The sequence below is a fragment of the Lampetra fluviatilis genome, chromosome 2 (genome assembly GCF_964198595.1).
Source record: "Lampetra fluviatilis chromosome 2, kcLamFluv1.1, whole genome shotgun sequence".
NCBI lineage: Eukaryota > Metazoa > Chordata > Hyperoartia > Petromyzontiformes > Petromyzontidae > Lampetra > Lampetra fluviatilis.
Genome location: NC_136276.1, coordinates 27,504,150 through 27,526,559, shown reverse-complemented (window position 1 = coordinate 27,526,559; position 22,410 = coordinate 27,504,150). Strand labels below are relative to the sequence as shown.

Below are 22,410 nucleotides of genomic sequence, written 5' to 3'. Positions count from 1 at the left end.
CGGTTAGTGCGCTGCGCTACGAGCCTGGCGTCCCGGGTTCGATTCTCGCTCACGGCCAACACCGGTGACGATTATCTGAACCGGTCCCGGGCCTTCCCTAGGTCTATTCAGCCTCAAATGAGTACTTGGTCCGATGTGTAAACATCGCCACGAGGGAGACAAAGGCGGCCGGGCTTGGTGTTGAACACCCACCCCCTCGTGTGCCGTGCCGGCCTTCATAGGTGCTCACTAGCAACACTTGCCCCTACAGTCTGTTACAGGCTATATGGGGGATCTTTGTCTTTTTGTTAGACAAAAATATAGATATTCTTGGTTTTTTCGGTAAAGTCACGTAGAAGGGAAATAATAAAATAATAAAAAATAAAACAATAAAATTATCACGACGTTTCGATTGCAACACAAGCAATCATCAGGTGTGAAAACCACAGCAAGAAAATGTATTACATTTTCTTATTATTTCCCTTCTACGTAACTTTACCAAAAGAACCAAGAATATGAATCCCTGCAGTCACGAAAGCTTTAAATCGAAAAATATAGATCTTACGTGCACCTGTAACTAACTTTTTTTCCGGGGCCTTTTGCTCCCACATTATGTTTGTGTGTTTACGTCATTTTGAGACTAAAATATATATACTTACTTGCACATGTACCAAACGCCAGTTACAAACAGAACATTTCACCGGCCAGAATTCCATTCAGCTGTTCACCCAGTCCATTTTAATCATCTCGCCGAAGTGTATAAAATAGGTACTGCTTCGTGAAAAGTCCCCCCGGTGGTTTTCCTCCCGAGGGACAGGTCAAGGGGTAAGGGACGTTCACTTCTCGCGCAGCGCCGCCCTTCGCAATGAGTGGCGATCCCACGCTCATATGAGCTTGGGATTTAACCTTTTCAATTTAGTTTATAACTTGATAAATTATATTTGTTATTTGTGTCGTTTGATTTTTACAATTAAGCGATTGACAAATATTGAGACATCTTTGTGCAACTGACTTTTCTGAGCAAGTTAAACGAGCCAGTGAATTTGTTTGATGCTTCTGAGCCTTTTCTGTGCCTCACTAAGTCGCTTACTCACTCACTTATGCACTGACTTGCAATGGCTTGCTCGCTCGCTCATGCACTCACTACCTTTCTCACACTTTCAACCACCCATGCACTCGCTTGTTCGGTCACTCACGCACGCACGGCAGCCAACCACTGCCTTACTCACCCTGCCACCCACCCACCCACCTACCCACCCACTCAGTCGCTCGCTCGGTCGCCCCGCTCGCTCGGTCGCCCGCTCGGTCACCCAATTATTTGCTCACTCGTTCATTCATTCCCTTACTGAACTCTTTGCCTGCTGCACCTCACCCCGCCGCCCCCTCCCCCCCGCAGTGGTCGTCTACTTTGGAGGGCAGCAGGAGCGCGAGGGGTGGACGTGGGCGTGGCTGGCGAGCACGTGGCTGGCACGGCAGCTGTGCTACGTGGAGCTGCTGTTGCAGCTCGTGTTCACCAACCCTCCCGAGCTGCCCGAGCAGACCACGCGGGCTCTGCCCGTCAGGTGAGTTGACTCGGGCGGGGCAAGGGGGCAGCAAGTCAGCCATCGAACAATGGACGGTCACCACCACATCGCTCGCGCGCTTTCAGATGCGCTTCTGCGGCCGTCTGAAACGCTCTTCTTTCTGATAATAGGAAGCCACTGGAGCCTTGCACGTTTAAATCATCTACATTGAAAACTAATTTTTTTAGAACTGATTTTTGTGTTTAGTTTGTTGTCCTTCCCCCCGCACCTCCTATTAGCACGGTTGGCTATGTGTGGTGCGAAAGAATTTCAACATACATACATGGCGAGGGAGGGCTAAGCAAGGTAGCGTCAACCTCGGCCGTGATCTATCCACCACTGGATGAAACTGAACTTAAAAAATGTTTATGTTACCAGGTAAGGCCCACTCAGCTATATAGTGCTTTTTCAGAAGGGCCCTGATCACAAATGATAGCTCAATAAAGTGGTTTATCACGTGGAAATTTTATAGCAACCAAATATTTTAAAGGCATTTTAGAGTATTCCGAGGGAAAAACCAGAGGACCCGGAGAAAAATCCATGCGACCACGGGGAGAACATGCAAACTCCAAATATACAGCAGGCGTCAGGGTTGGGATCGAAACCACGACCTCCTGTACATCAGGCGAGGGAGATGACATCTTGCCACTGCGGCGCTCAGCGGTGCCCCTCATTGCAGAAGCACAGCATGGGAAAGAGTTGTTGGCCCAAAGCGAATTCTGGACAAAAAGTTGATGATATGAACTGTGAAGTTCACTCACGTTTGTCGTTGCGTCTCTATTAGTTGATTAGTGGCACTGGTCTTGTCCATAGTGATCCTCGACGGGTAGAGCGGTAGACGCTGTCCCGAGTTCAGTCCTAGTTGTTTGATCGAGTCGAGCAAGTTGAACGTGCAAAGTGGTGGAGCCCCGGCTTACACGCTTGGTAAGCCGACGCAAGGCTTCGACAGTGTGGCTCAAGTCTGTCCAACTCCTCTACGAGTTTCTTGAATCTCCGATTAGCACAGTTGGCTATGTACGGTGCGAAAGAAGTTCAATATACATACCTACAACTGACTGAACCCAACAGCGCATCGATCAAGTTGACTTACTCGGCGGTATCGCTAAGTGTGTGTGTGTGTGGGGAGCAGTAGTGTCGCGGTTAGTGCGCTGCGCTATGAACCCGGCGACACGGGTTCGATTCCCGCTCACGGCCAACACCAGTGACGATTATCTGAACCGGTCCCGGGCCTCCCCTAGGTCGACTCGACTCAGCCTCAAATGAGTACCTGGTGCGATGTGTGAACATCGCCACTAGGGAGACAAAGGCGGTCGGGCGTGGTGCTGGCCACCCACCCCCTCGTGTACCGTTCCGGTCTTCATAGGTGCTCGCCAACAGCACTTGCCCCTACAGTCTGTTAAGGCTATATGGGGGATCTTTGTCTTTGTAGTGTAACGGTTAGTGAGCTGCGCTACGAACCATTGGCCAACACCAATGACGATTATCTGAACTGCTCCTGGGCCTCTCCTAGGTCAACTCAGCCTCAAAGGAGTACCTAGTGCGGTGTATAAAACATCGCCATTGGGGAGACAAAGGTGGTCGGGCGTGGTGCTGGCCACCCACCCCCTCTTGCGCCGTGCCGGCCTTCGTAGGTGCTCGCCAACAGCACTTGCCCCTACAGTCTGTTAAGGCTATATGGGGGATCTTTGTATTTGCCATGTGCTCGCCCTCTCACACAGACCATCCATGTGCCCGTGTCCACCAGGTTCCTATTCACGGACTACAGTCGGCTGACGAGCGTGGGCGGCGAGACGTCGATCGCGGAGATGGTCGCCACGCTCTGCGACGCGTGCGAGCGCGAGTTCGGCTTCCTGGTGACGCGCCTTTACCGAGTCTTTCGCACCGAGAACACTCAAGGCAAGCGCGGCCAGACACACACCCCGCCCGCCCCCCCCCCCCTTCCGGGCCACCCCGCTTTTCTCGCGCTACTTCTCCCACCGCGACTCTCTAATCTTGGGAAGTGATGTGTTTGCGAGATGTTAACTGCCTCACTTGGTATACGGGAGGTCGTGGGTTTAATCCCGACCCTGACAATGCCTGTATTTGGAGTTTGCGTGTTCTCCCCGTGTTCTCGTGGATTTTTCTCCGGGTCCTCCTGTTTTTCCCTCCACTTTTAGAATCGACACGCGTTTAGAGTGTTGGGCTGATATTAATTTCCACGTGATAAACCACTTCGGTGAGCTATCATTTGTGGACAGGTCGCTTCTGAATAAGAGCTATACAAATACAGCTCAATGGGCCTTAACTGGTGAAATAAAAATGGTTTCGTTTAAAATGTGAGAGTAACAGATTTAAGCCGGCTTCTGAAATGCAGGAAAAATATATGGAACTTAGTTGGTGGCTGTGCAGCTCAGAGGGCTAAGGCTGTTTCACAACATTGGCCTGGCGCCACTGAGGCTCTGGGTTTAAACCGGGGTTTCAGCCACGCGTGGCTCAACATCGTCTTCAAGTGTACCAATGAAACGTGTTCAGAGTCTAAAAACGAAATGCGTCCCAAGACGCAAGATGCTCAACGGGTCAACCACCTCAACGTAAACAATGCCGCTAAGTCAACGGCACCAACAACCCGAGTTGGGGAGGGTGACGCGTGGCTCGGCACACCGCCTGTTCGCCGTCTCGCCCACCGTAACCTCGCGACGCGGGGCGGCGGTTTGTGCCGCGGTGCATTAAACTCACGACTCCACGACATCTTGAATTCGTGCGTGGAGTCGGACGGGGGGGGGGGGGGTGGTGGGAGAAACGTTAGCGGGGTGGGTGACGTTTACGACGGATTTGGCGCAGGGTCAGAGGGGGTCTTTCTCCACATCGCCCGTGATCGTCGCCCTCCCCCCCTCCCCACGCGCCCACCCCCGTCGGTCGGCCCCCCTGCGCAGGCAAGAAGGGAGTGGGCCGCTGGAAGAAGTCGTGCTGCCTGCCGTCGGTGCTGCTCATGGCGCTGGTGCTGGGCTGCGTGGTGGCGCTCGTCGTGCTGCTGGCGGCCGTGGAGGCACACACGGACGTGCGTCTCCGCGGGGCACTCATCGCCGTCTCGTCCGTCGTGGCGATGGCGCTTGTGGCCAAGGCCCCCATGGCGTGGCAGGTGCTGGTCTCTCTGCTGCGCTCGCAGCGCCAGCGGCTGCTGGCGGCCGCCGCTTCCTCGCACAACAAGCTCAAGATGGAGGGGTTCATGAAGGTGCGTGCGTGTGTGCGCGTGCGTGTGTGTGCGCGGGTAATTCGTGACTGTGCGTCTGCCGGTCATCTCAGTCAGTCAACCCAAGGCGCCTGGGTCTGTCCCGTCACCTCCTGCCAGCGGGTGTTAAACACTTCACGTGGCCTCAAAGTGCACATAGCCTGGCACAAGCGCCGATGTGACAGCACCGCCACTTAGTGGCGAATGGTGGTTGTTGTTGTTGTGTGGGTAATTGCTGCACTACAAACCCGGTGACCCGCTCACAGCCAACACTGGTGACGATTACCTGAACCGGTCCTGGGCCTCCCGTAGGTCCACTCAGCCTCAAATAACTACCTTGTATAGTGTGTAAATATCGTCATTGGGGAGACAAAGACGATCGGGAGTGGTGTTGGCCGCCCACCCCCTCGTATGCTGTGCTGCGCCTTCAGAGATGCTCGCTAACGACACTTGCCCCAACAGTCTGTTCAGGGTATCCGGGTGATCTTTGTGCGTGTATGTGCCACGTGTGTGCGTGAGCAGGCAGACCCCGCGACTCCGCCTGTTTTGCGTGCATTGCACTCGTGTTGCGTGTAACTGCGTGCCGGGGTCGTGTGTTTGCCCGCAGGTGCTGAAGTCGGAGGTGGATTTGATGGCCAAAATGACGAAGACCTTGGATTCGTTCACTCAGTACCAGACCCGGCTGGTGGTGATCGTGGACGGGCTCGACACGTGCGAGCAGGACAGAGTTCTACAAATGCTGGACACGGTGGGGCAATCTTTGGTTTCTCAACACTTCAGGCCGAATCTCTCTGCTTCTTTTAGCAGCACCAGAACTCGTAGGCCAATTGTGTGCATGTGTCGGAGCGCTGGGTCACCCCAACAACAACAATGGAGGGCAAGAGGAACGACGCTCACAACAACGAGTGGCTTAAACACAGCGAGTTGGCACAGTAGGGGGCACAGCTGGTGCATCTGCCAGTCATCTCAGTCGGTTAATCCATTGCACCTGGGTTCGTACCGTGGCCTTCTGTCAGCAGAGAGCCTTCGACACATCACGTGGCCTCAAAGTGCACGTGGCCTCAAAGTGCACCTGGCCTGGCACAGGCGCCGTGCTGACGTTACCGTCACTTAGTGGCGAATGGCTCCGATGCATGGACTCCCCATCACTCTGAGTCTTCACGCGATGCCACTGTTAAGTGAGAAATCACGATGGATGCTATCAATGCGGCGACCGAACATCAATCATCGATCTCCTGGTCTCCAGGGCAACAGCACAAACGACACTGCTGGGTTTGTTGATGAGTGGAATCGTGGTCAGAGATCTTTACTCAAACGTTACATTCTTGGTTTGGGAGCTTATGCAGCCAGTTAATCCCTCTATTCATCTTGCCATTGTGATCCCGCTAGCACGGTGGCGAGATGTTAATTACCTCGCCTGGTATGCAGGAGGTCGTGGGTTCGATCCCGACCCTGACGCCTGCTGTATATTTGGAGTTTGCGTGTTCTTCTCTTTCGGGCAATAAAACAGGTGTTAGGGTGTTCAAACACCAAATAGATACCTATTGCAAATCATGAAGTCTGCAGTAACCACACACACTCGTGGCAAAACATGCAAACAAACATGCTCTGGTCATATATGCATTGCCTACTACAGAGATCGCCTTGGTTATGGCCTCGTCACGCGAGTGCTCCAAAAGGCAGAACAGTATGATAGCTCGGGTTTAGCAGTTATATCTATGGGACCTTTTTTTCCAGTATATCGAAATGATGAAAAAATAATATGCCTTGCAAATAGGTTTCTATTTTGGTGTTCGAACACACGTTTATATGCGTTTACTCAACACATCACATCTAAACTTGGCAGGATCCTTCTGAGAAAGTCACGAGGCACGGGCGAGGCTTTGCGGGGTTGAACGAGCTCCCGACACACAGATAAAAAGATATATATACACCCGCGTGGTGATGCATGAAGCGGCGACGCAAGCGGTGACGTCGGCGCCGTTTTCCAACCCACACCTCCCTCCCCCCACCGCAGGTGCGCATCCTCTTCTCGCAGGCGCCGTTCATCTCGATCTTCGCGAGCGACCCGCACATCATCATCAAGGCCATCAACCAGAACCTGAACAGCGTGCTGCGCGACTCCAACATCAATGGGCACGACTACATGCGCAACGTCGTGCACCTGCCTTTCTTCCTCAACAACCGCGGGCCACCCATAGCCCGCCGGCTGGCCGTGGCCGCTGGCCCCGCCGCCGCCAATGGCGACGTGCCCGGCCACGAGGCCACCGTCGGTGAGCTCCCCCCCCACCCCCCCCAGGCTTGCGCTTGAACCGGTCCGGGGGACCTCCTCCGCCAGGGCCGGGCCCGCCCTCAAATTAAGTGCCTGTTGTTGTCGGTGTGATAAACACCTCAATGCCGGGAGAGATGAAGGCAGTGGCTGCAGGGGGACAACGTCGTTGGGTTTTTTTCTTGTTTTTTTGTCTGGTCTGTCGTCGCTTGAATTGGTCTCTTCCTGCTCGGAGGGCGTTTTAAACGTGTCGGTTTGATTACCATGCGACAAATAGCTCTGTCGAGGGGCGTGTAAGACATTGTACCATCGAGTGTGAATGAGCGGCGATTGACTGGAATATTTTGAGGAGGATATCTCCTTTTCGAGGCTATTCTCTAACATGTAGTCATTTTCCGTTTAAATTCCTCAATTGGTGCGGTGTATTTTTTGACACGTGTCGTGATGCTTGGCTCCTGCAAGCTTCAACGACTACTGTGTGTCTGTCCGGTGCTTGCCGAGCTGCATCGGCTACCGGTTGCTGAACTAATAAATTATAAGGTCGCACTAATTCCACACAAAGTGCTTTGCACAAATGAGCCACGCTATCTTGCTGATCTCGTCCAGGAGTATAAAACATCACGTGAACTCCGGTCATCCTCGCAGCGGCTTTTGGCTGGCCATCGAACAAACACGGTCACCGCATCGCGCGCTTTCAGATGCGCTTCTGCAGCCGTCTGGAATGCTTTTCCTTCCAATATTAGGAAGCCACTGAAGCTCTGCACTTTTAAATCATCATCTAGATTGAAAATAATTTCTTTCGAACTGCCTTTTACGTTTAGTTTGTTGTCCTTCCGCCACACCTCCGATGAGCATGGTTGGCTACGTGCGGTGTGTGCTTAAGAAGGTCAACATGCATACGTAGCAATCCTCGCCCCCTACGATGGAAACTGCTCAAGAGCCCTGCCGACAATGAGTCGTGAGACTCGGGCTGTTCTGCGAGTATAACAACAATCGTGAATAATGACGTCCTTTCTGAACGAGTGGTATGTAGCTCTCAGCACAAATTGAATATCGTTTTAGAAGACCCCCCCCCCAAAAAAATTCGAAAACCACCCCCCAAGTGAACACATACTTTCTGTATTCTATATAGCAGGGGTCACCAACCCCCGGGCCACGGACCGGTACCAGTCCGTGGCCTGTTAGGAACCGGGCCGCACAGCAGCAGGAGGTGAGAGCGGTGAGTCCACGCGTGGCCCGCCCCCATTGTTTTATTATTGACCACATCCATCCGTGCCTCTTTCCCTTACTGCGCACTTGTCTCAGTCACAGTGTTGGTAAGCCCACAAGCTGCTAACCCCTAGTAGCCACAATGAGTATAAGACAAACGTCGCCGGAGAGCTTCTTTGAAAAGGGGGAAAGACCCAATGATGAACCCCCCCCCCCCCGTCCCGGTCCGTGAAAAAATTGTCTTCCACGAAATTGGTCCTTGGTGCCAAAAGTTTTGGGACCGCGCTGCTATATAGGAACTGTGTATATTGAACGGCGTGCGTGCGTGCGTGTGCTTGCGTGCGTGCGTGCGTATGTGTGATTGCGTGCGTGCGTGTGTGTGCGTGTGTGTTGTGTGGCCGCAGCCTGGTTTGATGACGGGGAGCAGAAGCCGTCCCAGCATAGCCTCGGGGAGCTCACGAAGATTGGCAGCAAGGTCTCCCTCACCCGCCGGGTATGACCTCACTGACTCAAATACCGTAAACAAAGACAAAGATCCCCGTATAGCCTTAACAGACTGTTGGGGCGGGTGCTGTTAGCTAGCACCTATGGGGGCCGTAACGGCACACGAACGGGGTGGGTGGCCAGCACCACGCCCGGCCGCTTTTGTCCCCCTCGTGGCGATGTTTTTAGAGAGACACACACACACACACATAAACACACTTGTGCGCACATTTTCCCACGTACACGCACGTACACACTTATGTGTGGACACACATCGACACACAACAAGGACGGCCGCTACGCTACCGAGAGGTGATGTCGCCTCCCTGCCGGGCGCGGTGCGATTTGAGGCCAGGTGCGGAACTCTTTTGAGTGGTTATCCTTTGGAGCGCGTGTACTTTAGCCGGTACTCTCATTTCTTCCGGCACGCGCAAAAGCACTTCCTCAAAACTAATTGACCACCCCCACTCCAGTCATGCACCTCGAGGGTTATCCGCATTAAGGAAGTAGACACCGAGAGATGTGGAGTTTATTGAAACACGCGGCATAGAGAGGTTCAGAATATAACACGCTGGTAATAATCGTTGTACTTGGCATTGTGTAGTGCATCGATCATTACACACATGCCCGCTGTACGCACCTGAATCGATTTGCTCGCTAACATACTTTTGGGACGGGAAAAATAATCTTTGACCAATGCATGACCCTCGCTATGACACTCCTTGAGACTCGCAGGATTAATTGGTGACGGTTATTCGTCTGTTACCATTGCGCCAGTCGCCACCTCAACACTTTTTTTTCCCTCGCCTGACACGCGCGGCAGCAGGAGACCTTGAAGCGGCGGCAGATGGCACGCCAGTTGACGCGGCAGATGTCGTTTGACCTCTCCAAGCTGCTGGTCACGGAGGACTGGTTCAGCGATATCAACCCTCAGACGATGAGGAGGCTTCTCAATGTCGTGTCCCTCACCGGTGAGCCTGCACACAACAACAACAACAACCGCCATTCGCCACTAAGTGGCGGTGACGTCACCACGACGCTTGTGCCAGGCCATGTGCACCTTGAGGCTACCTGAAGTGTTGAACGCCCGCTGGCAGGAGGTCACCGGGCAGACCCAGGTGCCACGGCTTGACTGACTGAGATGACCGAGATGACTGGCTAATGCACCACCTGCACACACATGCACACACACACGCACGCACACACACACGAACACACACGCGCACACACGCGCACACACGCGCACAAGGGACAAAAGACCGCCGCTCGTTAAAAGCGCGCTGCAGCCAAGCGGAATCGCCAACTGACCCGGTTCCCAACCGCAGTGCGATTGTGCGACTCGTCACCTCGCGTGCTCGCCTCGCATCCGCTGTCGCGGCCATGGCTGCATCGCGCGAGCCCCAAGAGCAGTTGAACTTAGAGACTTCTTTCTTAACCCTGTCACATTCCGATGATGTACGTGTACGTCATCAGTTTTTACACGTACGTCATCGAAACGGATTCGGAATAAAAAAACTAAATAAAAAGAGTTGACCGGTTCCGAGGCTCCCGCAAGAGCACAGTTTTGCATCCAGCTATCGTAGAGTGAGGTCGTGTCGCTACAGTTTTCTGCGTGAATTAGAATGTCTTTAAAAACAGCGGCGCTACGCCTCTCTAAATAAAATAAACGCGAACCGGCTTGCGTGTTCCGAGATTCAGCGGTAAACTGGGACCCACCTTGCAAACTTGCAGATGTCTCGGAACGGCAAAGGGCTAACCTCACCGATGTTGTCCAACTGTAGTGCTAACAGATGAGTCTTTAGAGACAATGGTTGTATTCGTGTAAAATAGCCTTGCAGGTGCGGTGATTGGAATTTTTGCGGAGGATGGAACACTGTGGCGTAAACCCTTTCTAAGTTTTTTTGTGCGTAGGAGCTTCATGATGAATAGGACACGTGTGCAGGGAGGAAGTGGTCAGGTTACCAGCAGTTATTGGAAGGGCACCCGGAGATTGGTGACCAAGGAATGAAACGTCCCCAAAAAAAACCCTGGGAAATTGTAAGGAAGCGATGGCAATGTGTGGTGCCGTCCAAAGCATTGTCCCTAGTGACCCCTTGACCTTAGCCTGCCTTGCACGGTTGTCTACGTACGGTGCGAAAGAAGTTCACATACAAACATGCATACACAAGTCCACTCACTTTTTTGTTGAGTAGAATGATGAATATAAAACCCAAGAGAAAAAAACATCACCGCTTTCGATTTAAAGCTTTCGTGACTGCAGGGATTCATCTTCTTGGTTCTTTCGGTAAAGTCACGTAGAAGGGAAATAATAAAATAATAAAAATGAAACATAATAAAATAATTCTCACGACGTTTCGGCCACAACGCAAGCAGCCGTCCTCAGGTGAAGACCAGGTCTGTCAGGGAGACAGCGTTGTGGCCGAAACGTCGTGAGAATTATTTTATTATGTGTTATTTTTATTATTTTATTATTTCCCTTCTACGTGATATTACCGAAAGAACCAAGAAGACGAATCACCGCTTTCATTATCATTCACACTGCCTCAACTTGGCCAGAAGGATTGCGCGCCGCGTTTCGGCCTGCTGCGAAGATAACGAGCCCCGCCGGCGCTGCTGCCCCCCCCTCTCCCGCTGCGCCAACCAGGGCGCCTGTTGCGAGCCAACCAGGTGCAGTTCAACTGGGACCGCCTGGCCACGTGGATCAACATGACGGAGCAGTGGCCCTACCGCACCTCCTGGGTGGTGCTCTACCTTGAGGAGGTGGAAGGCGTTGGTGACCACCTCACCCTCAAGATGGTCTACGACAGGTAAACTCAAAATGTGTTTTTTCATTATTTTCAGGAGCGACTTGGCCACAAATGATGGCTCAATGAAGTGGCTTATCAATGGGGAAATTTATAGCAGCCAAATGCTTTAAACGCATGTTTCTAAATGTGGAGGAAAAAACCGGAAGACCCGGAGAAAAATCCACGTGACCACGGGGAGAGAGCCATGCAAACTCCAAATATACAGGCGTCAGGGTCGGGATCGAACCCGCGACATCTTGTATACAAGGCAAGGTAGTTAACATCTCCCCTCCGTGGCGAGGTGAGCCGGGCATCATCCCCCCCCCCCCCCCCCCGCTTCACCGTCACCCTCAAATTGCTCTTCTTTCAGCCGTTGTTCTGGAAGTTTTGTAAACCCTTTAGGTGGGGGCTGCTTGGATACCGTGCGGGGGAAATTTTGAACATCGGTGCCACGTCGAGGCAACAAAACAATTATACACAACGTGAAATTAACACCTTACTCACAACCTGCTGGCTAGAGGCGTGATCTCGTCAAGGAGCATAAACCATCACGCAAACGCCAGTCTTCCTCGCAGCAGCGGCTTTCGGCGAGCCATCGAACAAAGGCGATCACCGCATGGCGTGCGCTTTCAGATGCCCTTCTGCGGCCGTCTGGAACGCTTTTCCTTCCGATATTAGGAAGCCACACGGAGCTATGCGCCTTTAAATCATCATCTCGATTAACAACTCATCTATTTAGAACTGCTTTTTGTGTTTAGGTTGTTGTCCCTCCCCCCCCCCCCCCGCATCTCCGATTAGCACAGTTGGCTCCGTACGGTGCGAAATTATTCTAGATTTGAAGCTTTCGTGACTGCAAGGATTCATACTCTTAGGTTTTTTCGCTAAAGTCACGTAGGTAAAAAAAGAAACCCCTCCCCTTAACTAGTATTTAAGATCTTGTCTTTTGGATTTCTTTTCACTTGATACAGTAAATTTAGCTGTGACGGTCCCACCTGAAGACGGAGACTTGTGTTGCCTCCGAAACGTCGTGATTTATTAATTTATTTTATAATTATTTTTTACCTACGTGACTTTACCGATAAAACCTAAGGGTGCGAAATAAGTTTGACAAACATACATCTCTATAGATATGGCGGGCCTTAGTCACGTGGGAGGATGGGCACAGGAGCTGGGGATGGGCGGGGTTGTTGGGGGGTTGGGGTCACGGGGACCAGTGACCTTGATGGGTTTGGGGGGGGGGGCGAGGAAGATGGGGGTTGGGGGGCCGCCATACTAAAACAAGTTGAGATTCACTGCCAAGGACCGTGACGGGATGCACGTGGCGTGACGCCCAGCAGGGGGCGCTGTGGGAATGCAAGTGCGGACGGGCCTTGCGTTCTCTGGCCGGGTTTCATGCCACATTTGACCAAGTGGACGCGCTGGCGGTACACGGCTGCAGCGTAACACACCGGTCCTCCTGAAACGGTGCGAAAATCTGAATTTTAACTGACTGTTCGCCTTCCGACTGCTTCGATATCACGAAAACTGGTTTTGACGGATCACCACCACGGCCCCGCGAGATTTTCTTAGGAAAATAAAGAATTATCGTGCAAATGTAGATTTTTTTTTTAGTAGCGTGCACCGGTGTACCGCCAATACATTCAAATTTTTCATCAAAGGAATTGCCCAAACATTGTTTATGCAGGGCCCTCCGAACAGAGGGTCTTGTGACTCTTGCTGAAGGGCATAATTATCATCATGATCATCATATATGAGAACTTCATGTATAATAACGATACTTGATGGAATGTCAAAGCAGCCGCATGTCAAAAAGGCAAAAACATTTTTTTACACGATGACATTTTTCCCCCTTCATAACCGCTCTCCATACGTGTCTGCTCGCAACACACGGAGGATTTGCACGAGCACGCGTTGTCATTCCTGCACGAGAACAAACGCATCCGCATGTTTGTTGTTGCTTTTGGCGGGAAACCCCTCGTGGCTTAGAAACGAGTTGGACTCTTCCCAGTGCGAAATGTTGAAGCGAGCGCACACTCTCCCCCCACCCAACGCCCCTGCCGTCAAACCACCATCGAAGCGATGTTTCTTCATTCTCGCAGTTGGAGTTTGTCCAAGTTAAAGTAACAGGAACCCAATTTGAGCGCAGTTGCTCTTTTGTGCAGTCATTGGTGACGGTGCTCAGACGCAGCGACCGTTGCACTTGAGAACGTATTATTACGTGACGCTGCGTTTGCAGTGGTGCGCAAAGCAGTAACGCTAGCCTGAAACAAAAATATAAAACGGGTGACATTTTGTGCGATGCCCCTACTTCTTAAGCACACGAAACTGATGATTTTGCTTGAGAAGCTAGTTTAATTACAAGTGGCTTTTTCGATTGCACCGTCCGGTCTCAGTGAAGCCAGCTCAGTGCTCTGACTTCTGAGCCACTCAGTCAGCTCTGTCCGTGTGGGTAACTTGTGCACACACTGTTCTGTGACATTGCCGCGGAATGGCTCTTTTGGAAGATGTCATGGAATTTGTTGCAGGTGAAAGGTGCGCTTGGCTAATTCCCCACTGATATTACCGTCATCTGCGAGGAATGGAAGTGTCAACCCCCCCCCCCCCGCCGATAGCTCGAACATCTGAAAATACGGTCTTTGTTGAGTGTCACATTCATGCAAAGTCAAATGATGCCAAAATCGGAATTTGTCATATTTGTACCGTGCCACTTAATTGTGTAACATTGCCTCTGGGGCTAGTTATCCGACATTTACAGCTGCGGCAGTGGTCATCCTGCGGAGAGACTGGTCTCCGCCACAGCAATGTGGAATTTACACCCCTGCTTGCCCCCATTGTTCAATGGATCAGGGAGATCCGTGATCTTTTTGGCATGAGTGGGATTTTCTATTTGAGGGGGAAAAAAGCCAAATGTTGTTTCTGAGCCAACTCCATTATATATAAAAAAAAAAACCTGCCTTAGTGAATTCAGATTTGTCTGTTTGTCAACTCAATTCATCATTGTATCTTCAGCAAACATCTCTGGCATCCAGAAGAAAAAACCGCAGCAGCCGTTTTCTGCAGTGCCATTGTGCCGCTTTAACTGAACACTGTTACACATTTTTTTTTTAAGCGCCGGTGACGCTGATAAGTCTGCCAGGCACGCACTGAGGAGAATGTGGAACAGTCAGCATATAAACAGTGTGGTTTCACGTATCGGCTGTGTAACACAAAGAACATTTGTTTCAATAAGTGTTCTGATTAAATAAGGCATTGGCTATGGTTTTTTTTATCCTTTTTTTAAATAACATGCCAGCATTTCTTAATAAAGAGCTGCGTTTGTAGTGTAGCGGAGATGATTATACAGTCCTAGATTTGAAGCTTTTGTGACTACAAGGATTCATATTCTTAGGTTTTTTCGGTAAAGTCACGTAGGTAAAAAATTAAAATTAATAAAAGTAAAATAAAATAAAAATCACGACGTTTCGGAGGCAACACAAGCTTCCGTCTTCAGGTGGAACCGTCACAGCACGATAGCTGTATCAAGTGAGAGAAATTCCAAGAAAACAGTCCTTGTATACACCTATCGTGCTGTGACGGTTCCACCTGAAGACGGAAGCTTGTGTTGCCTCCGAAACGTCGTGATTTTTATTTTACTTTTTATTTTACTTTTATTAATTTAAATTTTTTACCTACGTGACTTTACCGAAAAAACCTAAGAATATGATTATACAGTCGCCAACTCTTTATATGAATATAATTGAAAGTGTAATTGGTGTCCAGCAAGTAGGTGGTTGGCCTGCCTCTGGGAAGTTTGAATGCTATATCCCCCTTGTACGCGTGGGTTGTCCCATTGCCCTCCAGGTTTGTTCGCCAACTCCCAAAGTAAGAGCCCTTCTCAGAAAGTCTGGAAAGTCACGCTCTCCTGGGTAAATCATTGCCAACTTTGTTCGAGTGCCGCTGTGGATGCTGTTATGGCTGGCGATGATGATCACGATGAACTTGCAATTCGCGGGTCGCCGGTTCGTTTTTCCAGTGGCGGTTGATACGTCGGGAAATATCCCTACGTATGATGAACTTCTTTCACACCGTACGTAGCCAACCGTGCTAATCGGAGGTGCGGGGGAAGGGACAACAAACAAAACACAAAAAGCAGTTCTAAGGAAATGAGTTTTTAATTTAGATTATTTACAAGTGCATAGCTCCCGTGGCTTCCTAATATCGGAAGGAAGAGGTGTTCCAGACGGCCGCAGAAGCGCATCTGAAAACGCGCGGTGCCCGCTTCAGTCCGCCCAGCAGTGTGAATGGCGGCAACCACAGCTCAGCAGGTCGCGGCGGTGGCCTCAAGCGTGGATGTACCCTGCCCAACTTCTTGCGAGATGTCTGGCCAGTGGTAAATCCACAAGTTAATTGTGGGGCTGTGCCTTTCCCCGTTGAGCGGAGCGCGGAGGGTGGGTGCTCGCCTCGCTTCGAGCGCGGTCACCGATGCGCGATCGACGCAACTGCCGCGGTAGAGAAATACCAAAAAAATACTAAAACTCCATTTTGACCGCCACTTGACGAAAGCATGCGGGTGGATAAGACTCCGATGGGAAGTGGCTCAGCGGGTAACGAGACATCTCCTCGAGGGGCCGTCCCATGATGCCATTTGATTTACACTGCAGATAGTGGCTGATTAAAATATTCATATCGGTATACCATTTGGCGTGACATGTAGAACGGAATTGGAAATAATAATAATAATACACTTGGTCAATTTAAAAAAGTGGAATTGTGTTTTTACACGACACCGCACTTCCGATAAGCACGGTTGGCTATGTACGGTGCAAAAGATGGTCAACATACATACAAAATAACCCGACCAGGAACGAGCATGCAACTCTCTGCTCAATTACCTTTTATCGTAGATGAATTAAGATAGGGCGCGTGTATAACCGGCAAGTGTTTGTATAAGTCGGTTGACGCATTTCAACGAGGAGGATCTTGGTAAACACATTGTTCCGGAGCGGAGGACAGCCCCGTGGCTAAACCGAGAGCGGCACGGCAAGTCTCGACGGCTCCGTAAGCAGCACCGCCGCTCGCCACCGATAGAACCCAATAAGTTAGCAACAGCCCCCCCCCGCCCCCCCCTCCGCCCGCCCGCGGCACGGGAGGGGGGCTGTGTGAAACACTTCTTGGCCCGCCGGCGGCGGTCGTGACGGTACCATTTTTTTTTTGCCAAACCGCAAATTTGGGCGCTCGCTCAACGCCTATCTTCTTCGTAGGCCGACGGTCGCGTTCCCAGGGAAGAGTTGTTCTGACTAGGTCCTCCCGCTCGCAACGATTGTCGACGTGGCCGACGTGCTACCGAGCCAATGGTGCAAATTCCACATTTCCATGGTGGGCCCCCCACCCCGATCTCCCACCCCCCCCCCCCTCTTGAGTAATCACAGCCACTGTTGAATTTCCAAAACGAGACTGTCGATGGGCATAATTGACCCGCTGATTGTCATTTCGAAATCGCCCGCCCAGTCCTGCTAAAAGGAGTTAGGTAATAATATCTCCTAATGGACTCTTATCTGGGGGAATAAGAGATCTAATCGAGCTCGCTGCGAACCAGACTTGGGTGAGATAGTCCAATGCGCCCGTAATTAAACGACGGCGCTCCTGTTTGCAGCAGGTGGCGGTGTGGTGAGAGCGATCGACTCGCTGCCGTAAGTTTGCTCGCAGTTCCACTCAGCCTGTCGTCATTTCGAGGTCGCTAAATCGAGTATCACTTGCAAAAAAGTCTCATCACTGGTCATCTTTTGGGGAGGCTAGCACCCATAATGAGAATGTGGGCTTTCCACTCCTGGCTGAGGGAGACAAAAAGATGTGAGTGCCCGTTCTGCGCTGGTTTGGCCAGTCACAACACACCAGCTGTGAACATGGTGCACAAACACCCCTGGAAGTGGGTGGGTAGCATTTCATGAAGAAACAATCATTTGAGACATCTCATTCACTGTTGAGAAGAACACGTGTATTTCGACAGCACGCTTCTCAATATGGAATAACGACCAATGGCCAAGAAATGGTGCTGCAGTGGCTAGGAGATGTTAACTACCTCGCTTGGTATACAGGGGGTCGTGGGTTTGATCCCGACCCTGACGTGTGCTGTATATTTGGAGTTTGCGTGTCTCTCTCATCATCATCATCACGGTGGCTAGGAGATGTTAACTACCTCGCCTGGTGTACAGGAGGTCGTGGGTTTGATCCCGACCCTGACGCCTGCTGTATATTTGGAGTTTGCGTGTCTTTCTCATCATCATCATCATCACGGTGGCTAGGAGATGTTAACTACCTCGCCTGGTGAACAGGAGGTCGTGGGTTTGATCCCGACCCTGACGACTGCTGTATATTTGGATTTTTGCTTGTCTCTCTCTCATCATCATCATCATCACGGTGGCTAGGAGATGTTAACTACCTCGCCTGGTATACAGGAAGTCGTGGGTTCGATCCCGACCCTGACGCCTGCTGTTTATTTGGAGTTTGCGTGTCTCTCTCATCATCATTATCACGGTGGTTTAGGAGATGTTAACTAACTAATCAGCACTTTGTGGGAAGTCCACCGAGGTCTCCTGTTTAGAGTCTTGGTTCCTGCCACGGCAATGTGGAATTCCCACCATTGCCCCCGGGGGTCAGTGGAGCCGTGCACTGCCCCGCTGCTCGTTCAGGCGCCGGCAACACGGTGACTTGGCTGTGACCATAACGAGCACCGGCTGATGCGCGCGTTGTTATTTTGTTCTCTCCCGCCACCAAACACTCGCCGAATATTACCAAGCAGCCGAAACATCCGTTCCCCCAGGTGGCAATGTCGCAGTGCAGACCGTGGAGAAGGGAGTGCCTCCCCCGGCCGTGCTTTGTGCACGCGGGGCGTGTAAAGTGACGACCATGTTCGCCTCTCCTGCCGACGGCGGCGCGTGATCCCAGCCGCACTCCGTCGCTGCCGGCTATACGCCCGCATTGTGGTGGCTGCGGGAAAGCGCCTCCGATTGGCGCGGTTGGCTGCGTACGGTGCGAAAGAAGTGCAACGTACATAGATACATCAGCACGGTTGGCTGTGTACGGCGTGAAAGGAGTTCAATATACATAATAATAATAATGACATTCATATATTGCTTTTCATCACGGATCTCAAAGCGATGTACAGGACACAGCAGCAGCAGACACTCAGCATAAAATAATATAAAAGCATTAATAAATTATTTACTAAATGTGGTAAACATTTATTAAGCGGGAGCATATAAATAGGTTTTAAGGCACATGTAAAAAAATGTCCACAGACTCGGAGATCCTGATGTCTTGTGGAATACAGAGAAGATCTGCATCCCAAGATCTTAGGGACCTTGAGGGGATCTATGGGTGAAGCATGTCAATGATGTAAGATGGGGCCAAGATAGTTTACTGCTTTGTAAGTTAACAATAACATTTTGAACTGCATTCTATGTGAAACTGGAAGCCAGTGCGGGGAGGCCCGCAGCGTCCTTCACGAACCTCTCCTCATTGGCACAAAAGCCTCGGTGGGTCACTGCATCCGGATTACGAAGGCGTCGAGGAACCAGCTTTGTCTTCAAATCGAGTCGCGTGCCCGAGGAAGAAGGGGTCTCGTGTCATCGCGGGCCTGTGTGCGCAGTAGAAACCATGCACATGTCACCCACTAGTCAACCCAGCTCCACATGAGACAAATCATGCCATGTTGAACCTTGGAAATAATTGATCAGAAGTGTCTCTCTGTGCAAATGGCGAATGACGGTGGTGGGGGCAGCGCTGATTTTCCCGTTGACAGTGTTTTGAGCGAGTGGTGAAAATTTCACATTTCCCTTGGATAACCATTATTTGGTTTTGTATTTGTATTGGAACAATCTACAGACCTTTGTCAATCCGCTGCTAGAGGAAGTCCACCCCACGTCGTGTCGCTCGTGAGGGGTGGGAGGCATGGGGGGGGTGGTGAGGGGGGGGGGGCGAGGGGGGGTGGTGAGGGGCGGTGGTGAGGGGGGGGGGGCGAGGGGGGGGGCGAGGGGGGGGCAGGGTGGGCGGGCGTGGGGTGGGGTGGCCCCGGTTTGTTGGTGAAGGGAGGTGGCCCCAGGACGAGTTCTGAGATCATGCGGGAGGGGGGGGCATGGGGGGGGTGGTGAGGGGGGGGCGAGGGGGGGGGGCGAGTGGGGGGTCCGGGTTGGTTGGTGAAGGGATGTGGCCCCAGGATGAGTTCTGAGGTCACCCGCCATTCTCGTGAGTGACGGCCCGGGCAATCTGTCGGTCAGTGTCCGAGATTTTATTTATTTATTTAACCAGGACACGAAATAAACCCACGGCAACGTGTGGAACGTTGCTGTCTATTGCAAGGGCGGCCTGGGTTGTGTCAAGTCATAAGTACACAAATTGTCTTCAAAACATTAAAAATGTTTTACAAATGTAGACTAAATGTAACAATACATTTTACGGAACAAAATTTTATCAGGCGAAGTAAGGGGGGTGAATTGCATCTCAAAAATTTAATTTTACAAGAAATATAATTTTGAGAAAGCAAAGTGACGATATTAAATTCTGAAATTGAACAGAGGCAGCGAGAATTCGTGACACAGTGTGCCACTGCTCCCAAAGTGAGAATATTATTCATCATCAAAACTCTAATGTAGCATAATATTATTTGAACCTAGGTGAATATAAAAGTCAAGGATGTCTCGTAACAAATCTTGAATTGAAGTTATCAAATAGCAATGCAATAGAAATGCTTATATGGAAACAAATGATATAGCAAGACATTACAAAAGCAATCTCCACTGCAAAATAAGTGGCACTTTAACAATGCAAATTAACAAATGGAACGCTACGTATTTTCCGTTACTTTTAAACGAATTCCACAATTATTCGTGCCCAAAACAACGTGTTGTGCTGAATGACTTTGACGGTTTAGCTCACAAGAAACGGCACCGCGTCAACTTCCTTTAGACGGCCGCACTCGTTTCGTACTTACCAGGCCGGCCGGCGCTCACTCATTTGCGCGACTGGCTTGCCCGGCTTCGTTGGATTCCCTCCGCTTGATGGATACGGCGCCCCAAGCGTGCTTCACTCCAGCCTCATTTAAAATAAGATTAAGGCCCCCCCCTCTGCTTCGCTTGGCCTACAGCAATACTTCTTTAATAAAAAATCCTCTCCTGCTGCTACATGTTACAAGTGTTCCTTATAATTCCATTCAGGTTTCTCCCGCACACTTTTCCCCGACTTTCCGACCTGGCCCCCACCACCACACCCCCTGCCCCCCCCCCATCTCCGACCGCCCTTCACCCTCACCTCACCATGCAGCACTTATTTTTTCGGTGCAAAATGCAACTTCACTTTAATTAAGCATGCCCCCCTTTGCCTTCCGCTGTACCCTGTTGTGCGAGTGTGTGTGTGTGGGGAGCAGTCGTGTAGCGGTGAGCCCTCTGCGCTGCGAACCCGGCGACCCGAGATCAATTCCCCCTCAGCCACTACCGGTCATGATTATCTAAAACGGTCCTGGGCCTCCCCTAGGTCAACTCGGCTTCAAAATTAATACCTGGTGTGGTGTGTAAACATCGTGTTGGCCTTCCACCCCCTCGTGTGCCGTGCCGGCCTTCATAGGTGCTCGCTAACAGCACTTGCCCCAACAGTGTGTTAAGGCTACACGGGGGAATCTTTGTCTTTTTGTTTGCGCGTGTCGTTTTTTTTTTGCCGGCCAATCAGACCCGGTGTGAGTCCACATATTCCGGTCAAAAGCAGGAGTTTTCTCCTCCTCCACGTCCCCGACCCTTCCACGGCAGTCGCGTGCACTTTTCAACCTTCATCGTGCGCAGTTCACAACCAATCTTGTGTTGCGTTCGGTATTGCTCTGCCGTCTTGCGCTCCCACCGCCGCGGAGCGTACGTAATGAAAACTTGGAAAAATCGCCGGGCAATTGCTCGCACGGCGGTTCCTGTGATTTGGTGGCCCCCTTTTTGTTCGGCCGTGGGCCGGGAGAGCCCGCGGGGAAGTAACGTCGGCGTGAGACTCGTCGTCGCCTGAGAAGGTAGCGATATCGATGTGGTACGCTCGCCTCGTTCGTAAACAAGTTGGTCCAATCTGCCTGTCGACCATCTCGTATCAATAAATTAAAAAGAAAAAGAAAACTCAATACACTCGTCAACAACCAACGGTCCCTTGAAAGAAAAAATAGAAAAGCGGACACGTTTCAGGCAATGGCCCTTCAAGTGTGGTTGAAGTCAACGGTCACTGTCCAATGGAACCACTGGTCCCCACCATGGGAATGTGGAATTTCCGCGTATGGAAGCGAGAGCCGCTGAAGTGGACGAGCGCTTGGTGCACGGCCGTCACCGGCTCGGCTCGTCCATCGCCAGACAGCGCATCCCACGCGCCGCGTCTGCTCCAACGAATGGAAAACTTTTTTTTGGGTTATTTCAATAAATGTGACCGCCGCTTCACTAACAAGGACATATATTTGCATGGTTTATTTTTAAGATTTGCACACTTGATATAGCAAATACATGCTCAATCAAAGTGGACCATTGTGAAGGAGTAAAATGGATTAATTTTTCGTGGTATGTTTGTCTAGATTTCACAAAGGCACTGTCCCCACAAAGACAAACATTTCATGGAACCGTCTAGGACATAATAAGATCGTTTTTTTTTCCATACAACAATGTTTGAACTCGTAGAGATTTATTTTTAATTTACAAGGACACGTGGGAGTTGTGAGTAAGAAGAGTTTGTTCGTTTGTTCGTTCGCGCTTCTCCTGGTGAGTGTCGCGGTGGCAGCATGTTGAGTAGTGGCAGTACAACATTACTACACTATACACTATTATACACTACACTACTATACACTATACACTATTATGCACTACATGATACACTACTATACACTATACACTCTTATACAATACACTATACACTACACTACTATAC

The 22,410-nt window shown here is 50.9% G+C and overlaps 1 protein-coding gene across 5 annotated transcripts in view; it reads left to right on the top strand.

Moving 5' to 3' along the window:
* KIDINS220 (kinase D interacting substrate 220) overlaps nucleotides 1-22,410 on the top strand; it is a 124,304-nt gene that overhangs the window by 50,019 nt on the left and 51,875 nt on the right. For 4 of the 5 annotated variants that reach the window (XM_078873080.1, XM_078873077.1, XM_078873076.1 and 1 more), the window contains 8 exons: nucleotides 1,376-1,541; nucleotides 3,286-3,437; nucleotides 4,454-4,752; nucleotides 5,357-5,497; nucleotides 6,767-7,022; nucleotides 8,632-8,720; nucleotides 9,534-9,681; nucleotides 11,355-11,517. In XM_078873080.1, the coding sequence (XP_078729206.1) occupies nucleotides 1,376-1,541; nucleotides 3,286-3,437; nucleotides 4,454-4,752; nucleotides 5,357-5,497; nucleotides 6,767-7,022; nucleotides 8,632-8,720; nucleotides 9,534-9,681; nucleotides 11,355-11,517 (1,414 nt within the window). The remainder of the gene's footprint in view (nucleotides 1-1,375; nucleotides 1,542-3,285; nucleotides 3,438-4,453; nucleotides 4,753-5,356; nucleotides 5,498-6,766; nucleotides 7,023-8,631; nucleotides 8,721-9,533; nucleotides 9,682-11,354; nucleotides 11,518-22,410) is intronic. The other variant, XM_078873078.1, reaches the window with a different exon arrangement.